The 23622-nt window shown below is 33.0% G+C and overlaps 1 protein-coding gene across 7 annotated transcripts in view; it reads left to right on the top strand.

Moving 5' to 3' along the window:
- The window catches only part of OXR1 (oxidation resistance 1), a 437591-nt gene that overhangs the window by 358795 nt on the left and 55174 nt on the right, over positions 1-23622 (top strand). For all 7 annotated transcript variants that reach the window (XM_058564776.1, XM_058564781.1, XM_058564778.1 and 4 more), the window contains 3 exons: positions 10287-10369; positions 14866-14973; positions 16223-16336. In XM_058564776.1, the coding sequence (XP_058420759.1) occupies positions 10287-10369; positions 14866-14973; positions 16223-16336 (305 nt within the window). The remainder of the gene's footprint in view (positions 1-10286; positions 10370-14865; positions 14974-16222; positions 16337-23622) is intronic.

Raw genomic sequence — 23622 nt, forward strand, 5'->3', positions numbered from 1 at the left:
GATTTTAAGTTCAAAGGTGAAAGTATTTGGCTAAATTTAGAAACTATTGGAATGTTTAAGAGACTTAACACTCATATTTAAAAATTTATTATAATGTATTTACTAGAGTTAAGCTCTTAGAAAGGTTTACTTGTTAGAGGCAATTAAAGTGCTTAAAATAAGAATTTAGTAAATTTATAAATGCAGTTTAGTGTATGTGAGAGAATTTAACTACCCAAGTTCATAAATAGAATTATTTAAGGTTATTTGGTTTGTTTTCCGTATGAGTTGATCAACTATCAAAAGCACCTTAGAAAATGTGTGAAATTTACTAGATTTATAAATAGAATATATTTTATAGTTGAAGGCTTAAGGGAAAACTAGGTTTTTATATTTGTACTTCAATGACTCAAACATTAATTAAAAGGTAAAGTAACTGCAAATAGTTTTTTCTGTGTATAAAGCCTCCTTTCATGGCCACCAGCAAACTTACATTAAGAGACTCTTGATACATTTTGTTGAATGAATGAATGGTAGTAGTACAAAAAAGGGGCGTGATTTAAGGTCAAATTCACGTGTTAGAGAAAGGCCAAAAATTTGCCTTTGTTTTCTAGCAATCAGTGAGAAAAGAGAAATGTGATCAGACATAAGTCACAGTGTTCTAAGATAAAGATAAACCTGTTGCTTAGGCAGGCAAGAAGAACACAACTATTCCTGATAGTGAGAATAAAAAGGAGAAAGTCTCATGGAACTGTAATATAGCAAAAAGTGTCCTTACTGTCTTTATAGTAAATACAGATTCTAATTTCAAAAAGCGATTTTTTTAACACCGCACTTTAATGTAGTTCAATGGTGTAACAACAAAATGCAGGTTAGTGAAAGCAGTTCTGTGCAGGGCCAAAGCAATTAATCCAAATATGCAGTTATCTCATGGTGTGTCTTAACTGAGGGGTAGGTGCTAGATTATAAACTATAGATTTTAGATCATACAGTCAAGACTCTAGATTTTAGATTTTCTAGAGCAGTGCTACTCAATAGAATTTTCTGCAGTAATGGAAGTGTTCCGTATTTCTGGGGTTGTGTAGTATGGTAGCCGCTAAGGCAAATGTGGCTATTGAACACTTGAAATGTGACTAGTGAGGAACTGAATTGAGGAATCTGGATTCTAGATTCTATATTTGCATTGTCCAATATGGTAGCAACTAGGCATTAATTTAAATTAATTTGTTTAAATTAATTTAAGTGAAATTAAAAATTCAATTTTCAGTCTCACTGCTCACATTTCAAGTACTCAAAAGCCACAAGGCTAGTGGCTACCATATTAGACAATGCAGATATAAAGCATCTCTATTATTGCAGAAAGTTTCATTGAACAGCATTGTTCTAGATCAATGGGTCTCACCAGTGGCTGCACATCAGAATTTCCTGGGTAGATTTTTAAAAATTCTGATGCGGAAGCCCTGCTCTAAGCATCAGATCTCTAAGATTTGACAATATTCAGAGTATATCATAAATCCAAATCTTGAAGTTCAACCAGTTTTAAGTTCCTCAGGTGATTCTGATGTGTAGGTAGGGTTAAAAACCACTGAGTATTTTGCTTAATAATGTTTCTCTCAATCAATCAAATCACTGAGTCTTGATGAGTTTAGCGGTTTATTTATTTATTTATTTTTAACTTCACAAGTGCTTTGGGCATGCCCCTGTTTTATGATTTAGGTTAAGAAAAGAGATGCAAGTTTAAATTGTATGCCAACCTCTGGATAGGATTGAGACCTTAAGAAAACTGAGCTGATGGGGCCGGCCTGGTGGCGCAAGCGGTTAAATGCGCGCACTCCGCTGCGGCGGCCCGGGGTTCTAGGATTCAGATCCCCGGCACGCACTGATGCACTGCTTGTTAGGCCGTGCTGTGACGGCATCCCATATAAAGTGGAGGAAGGTGGGCGTGGATGTTAGCTCAGGGCCAATCTTCCTCAAGAAAAAAAGGGGAGGATTGGCATTGGATGTTAGCTCAGGTCTAGTCCTCCTCACCAAAAAAAAAAAGAAAACTGAGCTGACTATGAAAAGTTCCTGAAAAGAAGGCGTATTTAAATGCTTGAGAGAGAAATGCTAAAGATAGAATCTTGGTATATTTGCTTCCAGTCTTTTATAAGACAAAATTTTTATTTATTTATTTTTTTTTGTAAAACTGGTGCATGCTAATTATGAAGAAGTCATACATTGCAAAGATTAAAATTTAAAAGCCACCTCCAATCCAACCATCCAGAGACATCATTAATATTAGGGTAGGCGTTATTGTCAAGATCTAATCTCTTCATATATATACACAAATAGAAGAATGGATGGATGGTTAGAAGGAACAAGTGACTGAAAGATAATATTTGTTTGCAATATGAAAGTATTTCCCTAAAAAGTGTGTCTAAAGTTAAGCAGATTCTTAAGAAATATTAAGAGGTTGATATTATTGTTACATTCTTGCTTTAGTTTAGGTGGGATATATTTAACTCTTTGAGATGACATTAGCAGTTTCATCTCCCATGTTTCTTCTCCTCACCTTCTAATATTTACTCATTATATTATTTTTACATTTTCCATACTTACAACATTCACAATTTTTCAGCTACATTTTTATAACTTTTATTGTTCGGTATTCCCCACTAGTCCTTTTGGCATGTCCCCCTCTTTCCTGGAGCTTTTATTTAGATACAGTTGGCATAATTTCAGTCTTGTGGCATTGAATAATGTTTCAGGAAAGAAGCCTTAAGCAAGCTAGACTATTTTCTTTTTTCCCTATTATATAGGTGATTTGCTTTTTATGCCTGAATTCCTGGAGAATTCTTTTATTTTCAAAGCACTGTAATTTAACCAGGGAGTAGAAATGAGAATGACCAGATTTGTGTGCACACATGTGAGTTTGTGTAATACTCTTTTAGGAATTACATCTTTCCTCTAGGATCCATGTTGATGGAGCAACCACTATATAGAACAGCCCTGGTCTTGAGATAGAGAGAAAAGAGAGCTCGTAAGTACGGCATTGGGTGTTAACACTTCTACCTGGAAGACTCATCAGTTCTGTTCATATTTCATTGGGCAGAGCAAGTCACAAGGCCATGTCTGACATCATTGGGATAGTACAGATTGTTTTTTATTCCTCCCCACCGAAGAATACAGGATACTTAGTAATAATAATGTAGTCTATTACAGTGATTGCTTTAGAAAACAATTATATTAGTTTGACAAAGATTTGAAAATTGCTAGTTTATTGTCATGAGTAGGGAGTTGTATATGAAAGAATTTCTTCTGTCAGTTATTCAGTCTGCAAGTTTGATCCTTTCAAAAGCACTATTAACAGTGCTTCTCAAATTTATTGTGCATACAAATCAGTCATGAATCAGTAGTTCTGGAGTGAAGCCTGAGATTCTGCATTCATGATAAGCTCCCAGGTGATGCCAGTGCTACTGATCCTTGGAACACAAATTTAAGCAGCAGGGCTCTATAGCACTTCATATCATGAACCTTTTTACTTTGAAGCAGGCCACCAAAAATTTCCTTGACTAGATAGCAGAAAGGAGCACTAAAGGGGAAGAACTAATGGGTAGGAGACCAGTAGGAGTGTGAGATGTTACCAAATAAAGAGAAAGGTGAACATTGAGAAGGAATTGGTTGGATGCTTCACAAAGATCAAATAAAATAAAATTGAAAAAGCCCATCAAATTTGCCACTTAGTTTATTCTCCTTTGCCAAAGCAGGCTTAGTGAACTGGGAAGAGAGAAGCCATTGCAGTGCATTGTGGAATCAGTAGGAGGTGATGGAGTAAAGACAGTGAAGGTAGACTCTTATTTCCAAAAGTTCAACTATGAAAAGAAGTAGAAAGATAGGATGGTATCTAGAGGAGGATACTTACCAAGTTGAATAAAAATTGAGGGATTTTTTGGTTTATTTTTCGTTTGATTATGGATGAGGAGTCAATAGTAAGTGAAAAGTTGAAAATACAGGCATTTTTTCCTATACTGAGGAAATCAGTTAATTAGAAAAGCTGTTATCAGCATCTTTTTTAGTTTAGCAGATGCTTTTAAAGTTTTAAAATCTATATTATTGTCTTGAAAATATTGACTCCCAGCTCACTAATTGTAAGTCATGAAACTTATCAGTAGTGACTGTCAAAATTATAGTATTCAGCTATAATAGGGTCTTTTAGTATGCTAAAAGTGGATCTCATACTATTTTCGTTGTTGGTTTCCAGGCTTGCTTTCTTCCTCCAGTTTGCCTTTCCCATTCTATTACCAAAGTGAGCTTTGAAGTTTTGATACTGCTTTGCCAATTCTCTGCTTAAAAATCTTTTAGGACTTCTGAGTCTGATAATAGCAACCTAGGTAATTCAAACTATTCTGCTGAGAACAATTTAAAAAGCTGGGCCAAAACAAAATAAAATGAATTCTGTTGAGGGTATCAGAAAGCTAACTGATATGACTAGATTAGGATCTGAGTGAGCACAGAGGCCCAAGGAAGAACAGCTCCAATTTAGGATTGCTTTTTCCCTGGGGGATGTGTTGATTCCAGAAGCAGCAACTGAGAGATTAAAAGGTGCTTTTGACAATTATGACTATAAGGGGGCAGGGACAGAGTACAAGACCCACCACAGGACAGGGGTGAACTCTTCTCACTTAGGACTGCAAAATGCTGTACCTTAGGATACAGAAAAACTGAAGTAGCTAGGCTCTCGTGGGGTGATAGTTCAGCTTCAAATCGTCATTCCTATAACTTCATTAACAATATCTGGTATTGCTAGTGTCCTCAGGTGTTTGGCAGAAGCAAATATTAATCCTTTCTGGAGAAATACAACTTTCTATGTGTCAAATTCTGTCTACAGATAATTTTGCAAATTTAGTATCCAGCACACAGAATATAATAAGACACATGACAAGACATCAGAAACAATAGAGAATGGAAACAGATCCACAGGCACTCTGAATATTGTAGTTATCAGACTTAAAGTAGATGTGTTGAGAATTTTGTAGAAGGATACCATAAAAAAGAAAAATGGATATTCTAGAACTAATAAATGTAATCCTCCAAATTAGGACCTTTGTGGATGGATTTAACAGCAAATTAGCCACCACAGAAGAAAGAATTAGTGAGTTGAAAGATAGGTCAGAAGAAAATATCCAGAATAAAGAGAGAGGGACAAAAGAATGGAAAATATAGGAGGGTAAGCTTAATACAAGATACTATGAGAAGTTCTAATGTAGGTATATTTGAGTCCCAAAGGAGAGGAGAGATAGAGAATGGGGCAGAAATATTATTTAATAAAGAATGAATGAGGGGGCCGGCCCCGTGGCTTAGCGGTTAAGTGCACGCGCTCCGCCACTGGCGGCCTGGGTTCGGATGCCGGGCGCGCACTAACACACTGCTTCTCCGGCCATGCTGAGGCGGCATCCCACGTACAGCAACTAGAAGGATGTGCAACTATGACATGCAACTATCTACTGCGGCTTTGGAGGAAAAAGAAGGAGGAGGATTGGCAATAGATGTTAGCTCAGGGCCGGTCTTCCTCAGCAAAAAGAGGAGGATTGACATGGATGTTAGCTCAGGGCTGATCTTCCTCACAAAAAAAAAAAGAATGAATGAAAACTTGCAAACTGAGGAAATACTTAATTCACAGATTCAAGCATCCCTACACACTCTTAATGGAATCAATATAGATCCCACCAAAGGTGAAAAATCTTAAAAACAATCAGAACAACTAGTCAGCGATGTAGCAATAAGGTTGACAGTTGATTTCCCAACAGAAACAGTGGAAATTAAAAGGCAGGGGAAAATACCTGCCAACCTAGAATTCTATTCCCTGTGGAATTACCCAGAGATAGAATAAAAATGGTAAATATGAGGATAAAACTAAATGAATGTTTACTGTCTAGAACAATAATAATATCTTATAGTATTTTTATACACATATATGTAATTAAAGTATGTACAATTGCATGTAAGTCTTGGAAGTTTTAAACATCTTTACTTGTCAAGGAAGAGGATAAAAGTGCTAGTTAATATTAGACTTTGATAAATCAGTAATTCAGGCTGTCATTTCTGAGATGACCACTAACAGAATCATTAAAGAATGTATAACTTCCAAATTAATGAGAGAAAACAGAAAATTAATAAATAATACTCACTCCAAAAGAAGGCAAGAAAGGAGAATGACAGAACAGGCAAACAAATAAAAAATAGCACAAATAGGCAAGTAAAAAGGTCCTACTTTAGAGACGCATCTAACGCAGACGGATAAAGATTGAAAGTATGTAGAAAGAAAAAGCAAGCACTAGTGGAAAGAAAGTTAGTATAATTATATTAATATCAGACAGAGCAGACTTCAAGGGAAAAAGTGTTCTGGGGAAAGATTCAACTTACCAGGAAGATGTAACAATTCTTAATTTGTATGAACCTAATATGGTCTCAAAAGGTAGAAAGCAAAGTAGAGAGACTTATAAGGAACCAAATAACCCACAATCATAGTGGGGGATTTTAACAACCTCTATGAGTAATTTACAGAATAAGCATACAAAAGCAAACCAACTTGGATATAGAAGATTTGAAGATGATGGATGTGGAGACAGATTTGTGTGCATGTATGCATACACACACATGCACACAGACACGCATATAACACTTCCCTATAGTACAGAATACATTCTTTTCAAGCACTTATGGAGCATTTACTAAGTTTACATATGATCATAAAGCAAGTTTAAACAAATTTCAAAAGTTTGAACTTTACTTTAGAGTGTTTTCTTTCACCACAGTGCAATTAAGCTAGAAATCAGTAACCAAAAGATAAATGTTAAAAATTGTCATAGGTTGGCAAATTAAGCAATATTCTCTAAATCACAAAAGAAGAAATTAGAGTAGAATCATATAATATTTTGGACTGAATTATTAAAACACAAAGTATCAAAACTTGTAGGTCTCAGTTTAAATGGGAATTTATTGCTTTAGATTGCATATATTAAGTTTCTACTTCTGGTAATGATGGAGTAAAATCTAACTCTCTTGCTCTTTTCACTATACCAAGATAATTGTATCTCAGGGAAAGTCTTATATAGTCATTTATCTATCAAATATTTATTGAACACCTAACTATATGCCAGGCATAATATTAGGTGGTAAGTATATAGCAGGTTTTCTCAACCACATCAGTGTTGACGTTTTGGAACAGATAATTCATTGTTATGGGGGAACTGTCATGTGCGTTGTTTAGCACATGATGTTTAGCAGCATCCATGGGCTATATACCCACTAGATGCCAGTAAGACTCCCCCAGTTGTGATAAGCAGAAATGTGCCTTAGTTTCCTCCATTGTAAAATGGAAATAATAAGGATAGTTGCTTTATACCGTTGATGAGTTAGGTAAGGTAATAAATATGAAGTACTTAGAACAGTGCCTGGCATATACTAGGTGCTTGATAAATGTTAACTATTATTTTGATTATTAAATAAATCACAAATATCTATATATTTCTAAACTGTAATGACTTTTAGGAGGAATAAGAATAGGACCTCTCCTCTTTGTACTCCCAATCTAGATTCATATTTGCTGGCAACTGTCTTTAAAAAGGTATTATAAGGTTAGTAAGAGACTGGACTAGGTAACAACTGTGATCACTTTCAACTCTCACATATTGTGGTTATGTGATTGTATTTTCATAGTGATAGAATGGTCAGTTATTTCATTGTGCTCTGGTACTTATATTTATGAATAAATGTTTTAATATTGGTTATTAAAATTTAGAACTATTTCTATAATAGATAAAAGTATTACAAAATATTTTATAATTTTAAGTTATTCAAGTGAATGTTTTCAGTTTATTTCAAACTTTCAACTGTGGAAAGCTGATATATTAGTTTTCTTGCTCTACTCTTCACTCCATGGTGAACTCTTAAAAATGATAGAGCAGTTGCAAACTTCATTGTGATTAAATGTTTAATGAACTCTTGGGGTATTATGAAACACAGATTGAAAAACTACTTTTAGGCAAAGTAAGTGTAGACTAATGGTTATTCCTGAAATCAATTAAGGAGGGATGCATTTTATTAGTTAAAAGTAGTCCTTAATTGTATTTTTGCATTGCTTAAGAAATTTAAATTGCAAAATGAGGAAAGTGGTTTTGGCTCCCTCTGCTGTTTATGAAATAGCAGAACTAAATTGCTATTTAAAACTTTATTTTAAAATACTTTTAATGTTTTATTATAAGAAAATCAAATTTAAATATATGCTATTCAGTGGAGAAAAATTAGATATAGTGATAAGCAAAATAATATTCCTTTCCATAAGAATTGTACCATTTTGCATTCCCACCATGAATGTGGAAGAATGCCTCTTTTTCTACAGCCAAATAATATGTAGTCAAGCTTTTGAATTTTTACCAATCTGATAGGTAAGATGGTATCTCAGTGTAGTTTAAATTTTCATTTCTCTAATTATGAGTTAGATTGAACATTGAATTGTCTGATCATATCTTTGCTTATTTTCCTGAGTTTCCATCTTTTTTTCCTCCTCAGTTTTTAAGAGTTCCTTAAATATTTAGGATAGAAAAGTAGGATATATATATGTGTGTTTTTTTTCCCCTAGCATTGTAATGGATGAGCAGTAATCCTTGGTCTACTTTTCTGTATGGAAAATTAATGACAATTTATAAGAATTATGATAGTTCTAGATACAGTTAAGTTGTTGCTTCAGAACATTAGTTCATTCAAATTGGATACTTGCCATGTGTCAGGCCCTTTGATTAGATGCTGAGGAGGCATTGTGAAACAAAGCAAGCACGATGTTTTGTAAGTTATGGTTTAGTGAACAAGATTAAAAAAAGATAGAAACTGGAAACTGTTCCATATGCTATGAAGGAGACATGAAGATGCTGTGTGATTAATAACAGAGACTTCGGTTAGCCTGGATGATCGGGAAGGTTTTAGTACAGCTGTTTTAAGCGTTGCCGAGTCAACTGACTTTTGGGATTCAAACTTGATTATTAATATTATTTTTATTATTAGTGCTTCATTAGAACCATTCACCCAACTGAGCTAATTAGGTGCATATAAACAAACTCTAGTATGATCAAAATGTCAAGATTAGATAGGAGGAGAGCAATGAAATAGATATTTTCTAGATTATTTGGGTTTAGGTAGAACTAATATTTCTTTGAAAACTATCGTTTTAATCTTGTAAAATGTTGAGAGCGAATATAGCATTTTGCTATGTTTACTGACTTACTCAGTTTTAGGTTCTTTCTTTTGTGAGGAAGATTGGCCCTGAGCTAACATCTGTTGTCAATCTTCCTCTTATTGCTGAGGAAGGTTGGCCCTGAGCTAACATCTGTGCCCATCCTCCTCTATTTTGTATGTGGGATGCCACCACAGCGTGGCTTGATGAGTGGTGCATGGGTTTGTGCCCAGGATCCGAACCTGCAACCCCTGGGCCACCAAAGCAGAGCACACAAACTTAACCACTATGCCACTGGGCTGGCCCCAGTTTTAGTTTTTTAGAGATTGATTTTAATCATTTTAAACTGTTTAAGTAGGAGTGGTATTTTTTCAATTCAGTGCAATCATTGTTACATGAACCATAGATGAGAAGGTTAACACTAATGCAAAATTGAAACTGAAACAGATACTGTAATCTTAATGATAATGACATGTTCAAGTGAAATGTCTTGGTAAGCAAGTGAAAAATAAAGTTGGCACCTTATTTGGGATGAAATGCACAAAAGTGTGTTTATATATGAAAGCATATCTTAATTTACTTAATGGTATATAAATATGGAATTTAATGATTTAAAATAATTCCATAGAGAAGATTCTGTCTTTAACTATGGTTGTAGAAATAGAGATATTTTCGCCTGTGAGGACTGCTGATACATTTTTCAGACTTGGTTTGGTTAATAATAATAATAATAATAATAATAATAATATCTATCTTCAAATATAGTTTATTATAATTGGGTTAGATGTGTTGAAAGAAATAATCCATAATTTAGTTTTTAATAACTTCCTTTCTGCTGATGGTTACTTATATTTTGAATTGACTCCCAGTTGTTATAGTGTTTCATACTGGTCAGTTGCTAAAGCAAGCAGGGAGGAAGTACGTTTCCTTTTTTTTGAGAGTTGGTTGTTTTTTAGAGCATACAATCCCAGGGAACAAACTGTGTTACTAGTGACTAGTAGATATCTGCCCAATGAGCTCTGTATAGCAATCCTTGACTTGCTTTCCTTTTTGAAAGGAAAATGAATTTAATAGGAATTTTACCTCATTGTTTTTTCAGACACTGGCCAAAAGAAGACCCTAGACAAGAAAGATGGGAGACGAATGTCTTTTCAGAAACCTAAAGGGACTATTGAGTATACTGTAAGTTATTTGCTTTTAAAAAAGCTGATTTATCTTTGCAGTAGTCTTATTGAAGACATTCTTTGTTTACACTATAAATAAGACAAGGGTTATTAATTGCCTTATTTTAAAAATCTGTACTTCACTTTTGATAACTATTTTGTTAATAATAATACTTAAGTTCTTAATTTTATTTTAGGATTCTTTTTTCTTGAAGAGAAGTTTTATTGAGTGTGGTACAAAGATAGTTACTCCAGCAAATTTATCTTAATATAGATGATAATTTACCTGGAGTCAAAGTTCCTGTGCTACAATAATTTTTATTAGATCAGGCTTTTAGGAAAATATTTACTATTTTAGACATGTGATCTTCATTATATTCCCAGCAGTGCTAATGATAATGAAAATGGCATACAGAATATTTAAAAAATAAGTTGATATTAATATTACAGAATAATCTCTCACATTAGATTATTTGCACTGATTTATAGCTAAGTTTCTTTAGCTCTGAAAATGGAGGTTTTTCCTATATTGTGTCCTCAAATCTCCCCACAGTCAGCTTTTCACACTTCCAGTTACTGTGAAAAATTAAAATAAGAAATGGACTTTAGTCTACAGTATACTGTTTATTTTATAAAATGTATGTATTGTTTGTTTAGATAATGTTAACAGGTTATAAAGCAATTTTTTAGCTGATCTTAATTTTGTTATTATTTTATGTTTTTCTAATGTTTTTATAATATAACTTGTATTAAGAAAATAGCAATTTTAAACAATTTATGCATTTGTGTCATCATGAAACAGTCTTGATGTGAATCTTGATTATTTTCCATGAATCCTTAAAATTGAACAAATTTTCAAAGCCTTGAGTTACACTTTATTTTCATGTACTGTATAATTGACAATTCGAGATTCTAAGTATTTTGAAAAGGTTAGGAACTACATAGTTTAGGGTAGAATTAGATTTACTGCTATCAAAAGAATCTCTTCTTAAAGCATATTATAAATTTAAATTTAGTATGCTTGTACCTTCTCTGCATGATTGAGAAATTGAGAAAATAAGTTCAAACAGTAAAATATTGGGTAATGTAATTTGATGTATTCATTAGTGTTTATTATTAAGGCATAAGATTATAGGCATGAGGCGTGAGATGTCATCTACACGTGTAATCATGTGATTGTGAGTGGTAAAAGTTAAGTTGGTTTTGAGTTCAAGAGCTTGCCAATTTTTTATTGTAATTCAATAAAACTTGTGTTATCTGTAGCAAAATTAAATTCAAATTAAAGACCATTATTTTGGGAGGACAGTTAATTGAAACTTGAAATTATTTTTTTTTCTTAGTGTTATAAATGACCTCTGGGAAATAATCAAGTATTGACCAAAAATGTTATAAAACATCATCTAGCAGGTCTTTGTATAGACTTTATTTTTTTAATCCTTTGTTATATTCCCTGTGCCAAATCCTAAAAGAAACGAATGTATTTCTAAAACTGAGTAAGATATTATTGTCTTATATTCTATTCTTATTATAATTTGTAAAATCTTCATATAAAATATTTATATAACATGATTTTTGTGTTTAGGAAAATATACATTTCCCTATATTAAAATAAAACTTTTACTATCACACTGTACTTGCAAAATTTGTTTATTCTAAAATATTTATGATGTAGCTTAAATGTATTTCCAGAGCACCTAAATATGATATAAATTAGCTTGTACTTTAGGTAGTTTTAAAGTTAAAATCATATGTATGTATACATATGTGTATATATAGGCACACACACATACTGTTTTTAATTGTAAAATCACTTTTAGTAGGAATCAAAAGTAGACCTTGAAAATACTATACATTATCATTTTCTTATTAGTTAATTTAATATCCCTATACTTTTCTACTGAAAGAGCTTTCTCCAAGGTCACTAATGATTTTTTAGTTATCAAACCCAGTGCCCTTTCTTTGTTGTTGCGTCCTGCTCCTTGTTCCTTCTTTCTGGTTTTACTTGCCTTCATCTTAAGGTCCTTTAATAGTTCTCTTAGTGAGGATCTGTGAATGGATAATCAGGCGATGTCTGAAAAGTCTTCATTGCACCCTCATTCCTGGTAGTTGAGCTGTCTGTAGATTATTAGGTTGACAGTTACTTTCTGTCAGCACTTTGAGTATAGTAATATGTTGTTTTATGTCCCTCTGTTGCCTTTTTATTTTTCTTCATTTCTAGGCAGTCTTTATTTTTTTTACATTTTTCTTGAATTTTCCTCCTTGTCTTTACAGTTATGCAGTTCCACTATGATAAGTCTAGATTCAGACAAATTTTTATCTATCTTGCTTATATTGTTTTCAGTTAAGGAATCATGTCATTCACAGATTCTGGAAAATTGTTAGCTGTTGTTTCTTTGACTATATCCTCTCCTCCTTTCTCTGTTTATTTTTGAAACTAATTGTACTCCATTTTGCTATCATTATGATTCATTGCCCTGGTATTATTGCTATCATTTTGGCTGTATCCTCCATCTCCTTTGTTGGCTGCTCTACTCTTCTTGATTCCAAATGTGAGTGTTCTCTTGTTTCTTTTCACTTTTCCATTTACATTCTATTACTTGGAGAGCTTAAGAACTTTACTGTATAAATAATATGGAGTGAGACCCAAGCTTTTTTCTATTCCTACCTTTCTAGATGCTTAAATTTCCTACTATCACTTCATATTTAACAAGTTATAACAAACTTCTTACCAGTTCTTCCTCCATCCTTGTCCAGTGCTGGATTTTCTTGTTTTCATTTCCCTTTAAGTCTGTTATTCATCCACCTTAGAATTTGTGGATTCAGCATCACTTGCTTATTAACATTTGCTCCCCTGACCTACTACTACTGTTACTACCATCATCATAACTTCATTCAATCCATGAGTGTTTTCTCTTGAGTCTTACTTAAAAATCTTATACCTTAATCTCTTTCTTTATATTTTTATTACCTTAAACCTGATCTACTGCAGTAGCATTACCTTGGTTTTTCTGCATCCATTCTCTCGTCTCATTAATCCTAGAGCTGTTGCTAATAATCTAAGATGCCTCTTGGGCTGTGTAACTTCCTTGCTTTATAACTATTGGTGTTTTTTATTACCGTCATCACGTCACCTAATAGGATCATTGTGAGGATAAAATATATGGTGATTAATATGAAAGTACTTGTAGACTTACAGATGTTACTGCAAAATAAGATTTGTTTACAGAGGGCTTTTACACATATTACCTCAAAAAGGTAGGTGGTAAATCATCTCATTGCTTAGATGGGGAAGTTTGCACAGAAGTAAGGAAGCAAAACTAGATTATTAACCCATGTATTTGGCATAAGTTTGGTTTTACAAAACCATTATATATATATTTACTACTTTTTTATACCCACATACATATCTACTTTTTCTGACTTTTAAATTCTTCTGTAGCCTAATTCTAAATGCCCTTTCAATCTCATCCTTTTTTGAGATTTAACTCTAGTTTCTCGCCTTCCTAAAATCCTAAATGCATGAATGTACTCTGGATGGTTTAGGAGGAAGAGACAGTATCCCACAAGTGAGTTTTGTGCTTGTCGGTCTCCTAACATGACAGTTCTGTTCACTTCGAATGTTTTTTTTCCTTCTCTCTACTTCTCAAATTCCTACCGCTTTTTCAAAATCTAGCTTTAAATCTTTTCTATAAAGACTCTCCTGAACGATTTGGAGCAAATATGGTGCTCCTTCCATACTCAGAACTTTGTTGTTTTATTTAAATTGATTTTCACCTTTTATATAATCTTTTGTGTCTTATTTTCCAACTAGATTATAAATGCCTTGTGCACTAAAACCACTTAATTGCACTTAATTTTATTCTCTACAGGGCTCTTATAATGTCTTTATGCTGTATAGAGGACTCCAAAGGAGTATATTGACTGATCAAATGACTTTTTCTTTCAGGATAGCTGGCAAAATCCCATGACTTAAGATTTCTGTAAATATGATTATTAAAATTTACTAATGATTCAGAAACCGATTGCTCAACTTTGGTTCAAATATGTTTTCTGATTTATACATTTAAATGGCAGAATATATACATAAAGATCATTAGAAATAGCATTTTAAGTTTGATACAGGCATACTTTGTTAAAATAAAATTGTATGTTTCTAGAAGTTACATGTTTTAGAAACTATTTAAAAGAATAGTGTATTGTTTTAAAGCCTTTGTAAAATAAAAAGCACTTGTTTGTGTTTTGTAAATTATATTTTGTATTTTGAAATTGCTTGAAGTAGAGGCCCACATGTAATTGTGATGTCTTGTGATAAAGCATATACTCTGTATCATAGTAGTTTGAGACCATTTGCTAACAGAACACAAAATTTCTCAAGTTATTTTGTCTCCAAAGATGAAAATGCCACTTATTAATCAAATGTAAATTAGTCCATAGACATATTAATGATCATTAAACCTTATAGTTTAGCTTTTCTGTTTTAACAGATTAAAATAATTTATCTTTTCTTTTAAACAGGTTGAATCAAGGGATTCTTTGAATAGTATAGCCCTGAAATTTGATACAACGCCCAACGAACTTGTTCAATTGAATAAGTTATTCTCCCGAGCAGTTGTTACTGGACAGGTATCTTTTTTTAATGCATTGGTGTTTAGAAGCGTTAAGTAGCAAGACAGAAAGTATCCATTGCAGTATAGTTAATAATATGGAAAACTTAAGAACAGTAATTTTCTGCATGCTTTGAACAAATCATATTAGCTCTGGAAGAGAAAATTAATGGTCACTTATATCCGTATGAATTTTTCTTAATACCTATTGAAAAGAGTTGTGAATTGTCTTTTCAAATATAGTTTTAAAGAGCTGTTTAAAATATTCAAAGCAGTACATGCACATGATAAAAAATTCATTTTTAAAGGTAAGTTATCCTATCTCAGACTTACAATTTCCTTTCCAGAAGCAACCACAGTTACCAATTTGTATCCCCTCCCAGAAATTTTCTAGCCTTTTTTTTTTAAGTTAACTTTGATTCTTGGAAGTGTTCTCCTGAAGCACAGCTTGATCTCAGCCTTTTTCTTTTTTTTTTCTGGTGAGGAAGATCAGCCCTGAGCTAACATCCATGCCACTCCTCCTCTTTTTGCTGAGGAAGACCAGCCCTGAGCTAACATCTATTGCCAATCTTCCTCCTTTTTTTTTTTTTTCCCCTTTTTCTCCCCCAGGCCCCAGTAGATAGTTGTATGTCATAGTTGCACATCCTTCTAGTTGCTGTATGTGGGATGCCGCCTCAGCATGGCCGGACAAGCGGTGCGTCAGTGCGCCCCCAGGATCCAAACCTGGGCCGCGAGTAGTGGAGCACGCGCACTTAACTGCTAAGCCACGGGGCCGGCCCCTCAGACTTTTTCATGTGTGTGTAGTTTGCACTGAGTTTAGGCACAATAAGCTTCAGACTGTTTCTACTCTTTTGCTATTGTAAACACTGCTGTAGGGAACACTCTTGTACGTATCTCTCTTTCTTTATATGTGGTTATTTCTATAGAGTAAAGTCCTAGAAGTAAAATTGCTGATTTAAAATATATGTACGTTGTAGATTTTGCTAGCTGTTGCCAAATTGTCCTTTAAGAGGAACACCCATAATATATGAGAATTATTGTTTCCCCATCCTATCCCTGATAGTATGTATTATCCAAGTTGTCTAAATTGATTTAAATATCATTTCTTTTTACTTTGGTAGAATTATTATGGTAATAAATATTCTTTTCATCTGAAGATTTCTATTCTGTTTATTGCTGAAGGTCACGGTTAATGGTACTTGCTTATAGAACACCATCTGTTTAATATTTCAGTTTTACTGAATCTTTGTGTGAATATTTTCTTACAGGTTTTGTATGTTCCTGATCCTGAATATGTCTCCAGTGTTGAGAGTTCTCCATCTCTAAGCCCCATAAGTCCTCTGTCACCAACATCGTCTGAGGCTGAATTTGATAAGACCACTGTATGTGTCCCTACTTTTGTTTAAAGATAGCTTTGAAGAAATCTCACTACATATGTATATATCATCATGTTTTTTTAATCCTAGTTTGACTATGGTTAAAACAAAATTTTACCTTTTTGTTATTTAAATTTGTAAATCCCAGTTTTTAAAGTGAAACATTCTTATTAAACCAGACAGCTTAAATTGACTTACTGTTGTTGGTGGTGGTGATCCAAAGATATTCGTCAGCTCTCTTATAAATACCATATAATAATTTAACTAAGGAAGGAGTTTTATCTAACAAACTTGAAAGTATAATGATAGGAAGTCCATGTTCAATATGATTTTTATTTCAGTTTCTGTGAATATTTATATATTACTTGGAACTCCTGAGTTCACTTTTGGCACACCGTCTTTTAAAAAATAATTTATTATCATCTTAGTCGTTCTTCTAAGTATTAATTCTGAGTAATTAGTCATGGATTAATGTATGTAGCATTTTTAAGGAATGAATGTTCTATATGTTACATTTTACAAATGAATTTCGAAGAACCAAACTTTATTTAATAATTTTGATTAAAATCTCTCTGAAAGGAGTTATATTTTTGTGCCTTTTCTATGTAAATTAATAATTATAATTTCCCATTTTCATAATGACCTAACATTTATGTTTACATGTAAAAGGCTATTCCTCCATTAAATGGCTAAACTCCTATGGGAGATTCTTCTGTGTTGCTCTGCTGACTTTAGGAGACATCCTTTTTTTCTCTGCCCCAATTTGTACTCAAAGTTTAGGATACCAAATAGCATACTGGTAACAAAACAAATTATTAATGTTAATTTGCCTACACATTATTAGGCATTATTAGTTTCTAAGCTCTAGTATTAGACTAGTTCCACTTCTTTCATGGAGTAAAGTACATGATATTATTCATAACTATTTTTCTTCTTCCCAGGGACTTTCTTCTCTGTTTGTGTGTATGTGTGTGTTTGTATAAGAGAGAGAGAAATAGGGTCTTTTTCAAATGTTTATTTGTTGGATATCTTATTTGTATAAATATGACAACACTTTACTTTAGAATGCAGTCACATGAAAGGAATATATTACATTTATCCTCATCATTGATGAGAATTGAAGTCAGGTTCTAATGATAGGTATTGCTGGACCAGATGATGCAAGGATACCTTTTTGCACATGGCTATGCCATTTTCCATGGGACTTACAAAGTGATGTACTCATAAGGGGCAGTGACAAAGGAGAGCATTGTACCCTTAGGTTAATTTAGCTGTGTTTCAAACTATAAAGCAGAATTGAAAAGCTAGACGCTAGTATCTAGCCTGACTAGAAACATGTGGGGCCCTTTCTGTCCCTTAGTTTTAACCCAAGTCTGCCTACCAACTGGCTTTATTGAAACACATAAGATCAAAGAGAAGAGGGTGCTGAAGCTCAAGGGAGCAACAAGGCCAGGCCTCCTTCTGCATGCAAATGCTCTCTTCTTCACTTTTGCCATGTTGGTGAGAGAGAAGGAGAGAATAATAAAGCCACGTGAATGACCTTTTAACCTGTACTGACTCAGGTGCTGTCAAAGATGGCCCAGAAAGTAATCTTTAATATGACCAGTCATATGAATAAATTCTTTCTCCCTGAGATGCAGCCAGGAGAAAGAGGTAAGAAACGTAAGAGTTCTTGAAGTTCCCTCTGCTCAGATGATAGCCATCACCTGCTTTCTGATTGTGGGCAATAGTTAGAAATAATTCTTTTGAACAGTCGTTTTATAAACTTTAGTTGTACATTTTTTTTTTACCTAGAAATATATTCATTACTGGACTCCAAGATAACATCCCTATATAACTCTCTCTGTGTCTCAAGTGCTTATATCTCTGTATTGCAATTATTGGATTTATGTCTTCCATTCTACATATAAGTCCCTTAGAAGAAAGAATCTTATGTTTAATTAGATATACTTCATATTTGTATTATATTAATTGAAATAATGTTTATTAATATTATTATATGTTTTTCCCAAAAGTTGTCAGAGTTTATATTTCTCTTAACCACTGATAGGTTTCCTGAATGTTCAGCTTTGTAGTGGCTTACCTATGAGGCTAACATGTTATGTTCCTGACATTTTTTTGCATAAAGGATCTCAGTGGTTTTTTAAATAGTTTATTTTCACATAATAATATTATCTTTGAGAATTTCCAGGGTCTAACAATATTTTCCCTTTTTTACTTCACATGTTAATGAAGAAACAGAGAGGAGGTAGAACCAAAGTGAGAGTATATAAATGATAAATTGCTAAAATTTACTATGTGTTGATTATAATTCTAAGCACTTTAAAAGTATTATCATTTATTCTTAACCTCAAACTTATGAGATAAGCACTTGGCCTGGCTGTCTTTGTTTTCCACTCTAGATCCATTCTACACCCTTCTTTATCCTCCTTTGGGCAGTAGACTACATTAATGGGCTCCCTTGACCTTTTGCTTCTGTTGGTTTTCGTCTTTCAAGAGCATTGGCAGAAGATAGGAGGAAACGATGGGGAGGGGCGTATTTATTCTCCTAGCTCCCTCCTACAAGGTCACCCCAGAGTGGCTACATTCTTCAACATCTCATCTCTTGCGAGACAATCCTTGCTACAGAGCCCGCTCTGTCTCTAGGTTTAGGCATCTGTTTCTCCCCCTTACCTCTTTAGGCCCACACATGATAATGAAGCCTCTATTGTTGTTTGCCCTAGATTTTTGTATACACTGCATACATCTGTAAATATTCCTGTTATTAAACTTGCCTAAAATCACTCAATTTGATGTGCCATCTGTTTCTTCCAGTAGCTAACCAATACAGTATTTATTTTATGGATGAGAAAACTGAGGCAAAGAGGTTAAGTAATTTGTGTCTAAGGTCACTCAATTAGCTAGTAGTTGAGTTAGAATTCCAACCTGGGTAGTCTGGGTCCAGAACCCATGTTCTTTATTACCACTTTATAGCTGGAGATTGATAACTCAGAAACTACTATTGCTCAATAAATAATTAGACCCAAAGATATTTAATATTTAATCATTATAAGTGAGTGTAGTAATAGCTGCTACTTTGCACTATCTTTTTGTAAGATTCTTTAAATGTAACATCCTTTTATAAATATAGAACCCTTTTGTTTGTTTGGTTTTTTAACCTCCCTTGGTTTCTCCTTTCTGCACCTAAATTTACTCATACTAATGCCATTTTAGGCTAAAGCCACTAGTGTGATATATTCAGGATGAAATTCAGACGAAAAATGTTTAAGTAATGTGGAAAAATGAAATAATTTTAAATAGTTTTATTTATGCTTATATTAATATACTCAACTGAAAGATGAAATATGCAGATAGTTGTATCCTCTTTAATATAAAACACTCTTTAGTATACACTATCTAATAAATCTAAAAGATGATAAGAAAAATAGAGTACTTAATTGGATTAGATACATGGTGATAAGAAAATATAATTTTGAAAAAAATACTATTAAGAGATTCTATGGAAGGCTCAGAAGGTCTTACAGGAGGAAACCATATAAAGTAGCAATAGAGGTTGGGCACGCTAAAAGCATCTTTTTAAGCATAGGCTGCGATTATACTGCTACAGCTACTGTTATACTTAAAAAGTGCTTACTATGCACTTATATTAATGAGGAAACTAAGGCATAGAGAAGAGAGTGACTAATTTATACAGGATCGTATAGTTATTGAGTGATAGCACTGAGGTTTAAACCCTGATAGTCTATGTGCAGATTTTGTGTGGCATTCTTAACCACATTTTGAACTGCCTAATTGATGAAGTGGTGACGACTAGCAGTACAGATTCTCTGTGACTGAGACAGGTGATCTAAAATTAAAATATAGATGTCACAAATTGTAGAAAGTAGAAAGTTTGTAATAACTGTGGAAGTAATGTAGGACATTTTTGCTTGACCAAAGCAAAAATAAAAGTATAGCAGATAGTTCAGAAGTATTGTTTAAAATAATTAAAAGGTAAACAAAAGTATTGCTTTTCCTTTATTCCTCTACTCCCAATATTTAAGATTCTCTGGGCTTTTTAATATGTTGTTTTTCTCTTTATATAACTTAAAAAATTATTAGTTACCTGTATTAGTTTCCTAGGGCTGCCATAACAAAGGATCACAAAATGGGTGAGTTTAAACCAGAAATTTGTCTCAGAGTTCTAGGGGCCAGAAGTCTGGAATCAAGCTGTTGGCAGGGCCATGCTCCTTGTCTGGGAGAATCCTTCCTTGCCTCTTCTGGCATCTGGTGTTTGCCTGCAGTCCTTGGCATTCCTTGACTTGTTAGATCACTCCAGTTTCTGCATTTGTAGTCACATGGCTGTCTTCTCCCTGTGTGTCTGTGTCTTCACCTAGTAGTCTCCTCTTCATTTAAGGAAACCAGTATGTTGGATTAAGGGTCCACCCTACTCCTCCTGTATGACCTCAGCTTAACTTATTTCATCTGTAAAAACTCTATTTCCAAATAAGGTCACATTCTGAGGTACTGGGTGATAAGACTTCAGCATATCTTCTTGAGTGACACAACCTATAACATTGCCTGTTATAAAATTACAAGAAAATTACAGAATTTATTTTATAGAATTTATATTATAGAATTTCATCTCCCTTATTTTCTAAGAAAAAGGGAACTTTAGAAGATTTTATAACTCTAGTCAAATAAGATTTTTTTAAAAGACATTTAGTGAATATTTTAATCACTTATAGTTGAGAAGATATATAGAAGAATGATGCTAATTTAGAGGTTTGGGGAGCTTGGGAGTATTTGTGAAATCTAGTAAAATAAGCCCCCCCCCCATTTTAATCCTGCTAATCACATAATTCATTGACATCTTGTAGTTATATACCTGTATACCTGAAAACAGATGTTAATTAAAAGTAATAGCAGACATGCAAGAAGTTAGAAAAAAATTTAGTTAGAAATATCAAGATAGTTTGAAGAGGTAACATATTGCATACACTTCAAGAATTGTTCTGATGTATACTGTCCTTAAACTAGTCACAAACATGCCTCTCTCTCTCCTTCCCTACCTCCCCTCCTCGCTTCCCCTCTCTCTCTAAAAATATGTATATAATATTATATATTTAAACTTAAAATAAGTTTAAAATCACTGAAATATATAAAATATATTTTATATGCTATGTATAATAAATACATAATTATAATTTTAACTTTCATGCTTTTAAACCAAAATTTTAATATTAAAATATATATACTTTATTATATAGTAAACATAAGCTTATACATTACATATTATAATAGTTAGATAACTGTAAATACCATATATATAGATAACAAATTATATATTATATTTCATCTATATATATAGATACTTTATATAGCACCAAAGCTAAATTATATCATCTATATATTATATAATTTAGCTTTGGTGCTTTTAAACTTAATTTAAATATTAGCAATTTATTAGGGAATTAGAGTTTTTTAATATGTACTTTTTAAATGATGCTCTTATAATCATACCTTGGTATTGTCAGAACACAATTTTATGGTTAATATGTGAAAAAATAGAACTTTATAGTAGGACTTTGTGTATATGTAAATTTTAGGAAATCAATTCTTTATATAGAAGAAATCCCTGTATTTGTAACATTATAAATGAGAAATGGTTAAATTATTGGTTGAGAGTTTTCTTCTAGGTTCTGAATGGGAACATCATTTCCATAATTAGAATTTAAAAATTTATCCCACTTTGCTTTATTAACCTAGCTGCTAAAAAGCTCAGTCAGAGCCAAAGCCCCAAGTACAATGCTTAAAATTTTGTTTCAGTTTTTCTTCACTCTGATATTTTTATTTTTTATTTGTATCTTATTTTATTCTGGGGGTTGGTTTTAAGAGCCTCAAATTCTTGATCTTAAGAAGTGAAATTTAAATAAATTCTGGGAGAGAGGTGGGTAAACATAATAATTTATAGGAGGTAAATGGTATCCGTCATACCTATTGGATTGAATGAAAAAACATAATATATATTGCTTTAAAAGTAAACATTTTCTTTTAAATTATATATTATATTTGTTGTATGAAATAAATATAAATGTTGGTATTTCTATCCCTATATGGTTTTTCCTCCTCAAACTTACCATGCCTGACCTATGTGTTATCAGAGAACATTCCTACATATTTTCAATCACAAAGGCACAAAAACACAATAAAGCCAAGGCAAGAAGGGAAATGGAGAGTTTGGAGTTGCTAATTAGTTTTTGGTAATGATTTATAATAATAATATACAAATCATATTGTATAAGATTTAATCATATTGTACAAAAAAAGATGACTGTAAGTCAGCCTTTTTGGGTCATTTGTCCTAGCAGTGTTTTGCTTTTGCACATTTGAACATTTGGGGCCATAATTGAGACTTCATAGATAGATGTTTTTACTTCCATATTTTTAAGGACCTTTCCATCCCTAGTGACTAAAACAAAATTGCTCAAAGAAGCTTCAGAAAGCACTCAGATGAGCTTCAAAATCACTGCATTAAGGATCAGAATCTATAAATACCGGTCAAAACCAACTACACAGAGATAATGATACTTTGGATAATGTATATGTTTGTAAGTTATAATGAGGTCTGATTATGATTCCTCTGAACAACTTTGATCTTTTTAAAAAGAGTGTACTCTTCTGTGCTATACTTTTGGCAATTGCTAAACTAATCTCATGTATTCTTTTTAATAGGATTCCATTGACAAATCGGGATTGCTCTAGATACTGAGTTGTAGAATTTGAGACTTTGAGGGACCCTCAGAGATCATGTTGTTCAACGAGGTATATCTTCATTTAAGGAAAGCATTTGACATTGTACCTTGACATAGTTTTTGTGAATAATAGTGTTACATAGTAGATAATGTTGTCTACTGGATTTGGCAGTAACTGAACAGTTATACACAAACTTTGTTGATAACTTGGTGCCAACTTGCAAGAGGCCTTCTGATGGCCCTGCATTGGCTTTTTTTCCCTCTGCACATTTATTAGTCACTTAGAAGAATATTTGAAAGGGAGGGTGTACAGTATTGCAGTGAAGCTCACCAGTTCATGTGTTGGCAACATGGATTTGCATCTCAGCTTCGTCTTACACATTGGGCAAGTTACTGAACTTGGCTAAGCATAAGTTTCCTTAAAAATTAAGGCAATAGTATATCCCTAATATGAATGATTTGAAAATGAAAGGAAATGGTCCATACGACACATAAATATAATAAGTATTCATAAATATCCATTAATATTTTTGTTAATATCACTTATTTAATTGTGCT

Source organism: Diceros bicornis, chromosome 21 (assembly GCF_020826845.1).
Source record: "Diceros bicornis minor isolate mBicDic1 chromosome 21, mDicBic1.mat.cur, whole genome shotgun sequence".
Lineage (NCBI taxonomy): Eukaryota > Metazoa > Chordata > Mammalia > Perissodactyla > Rhinocerotidae > Diceros > Diceros bicornis.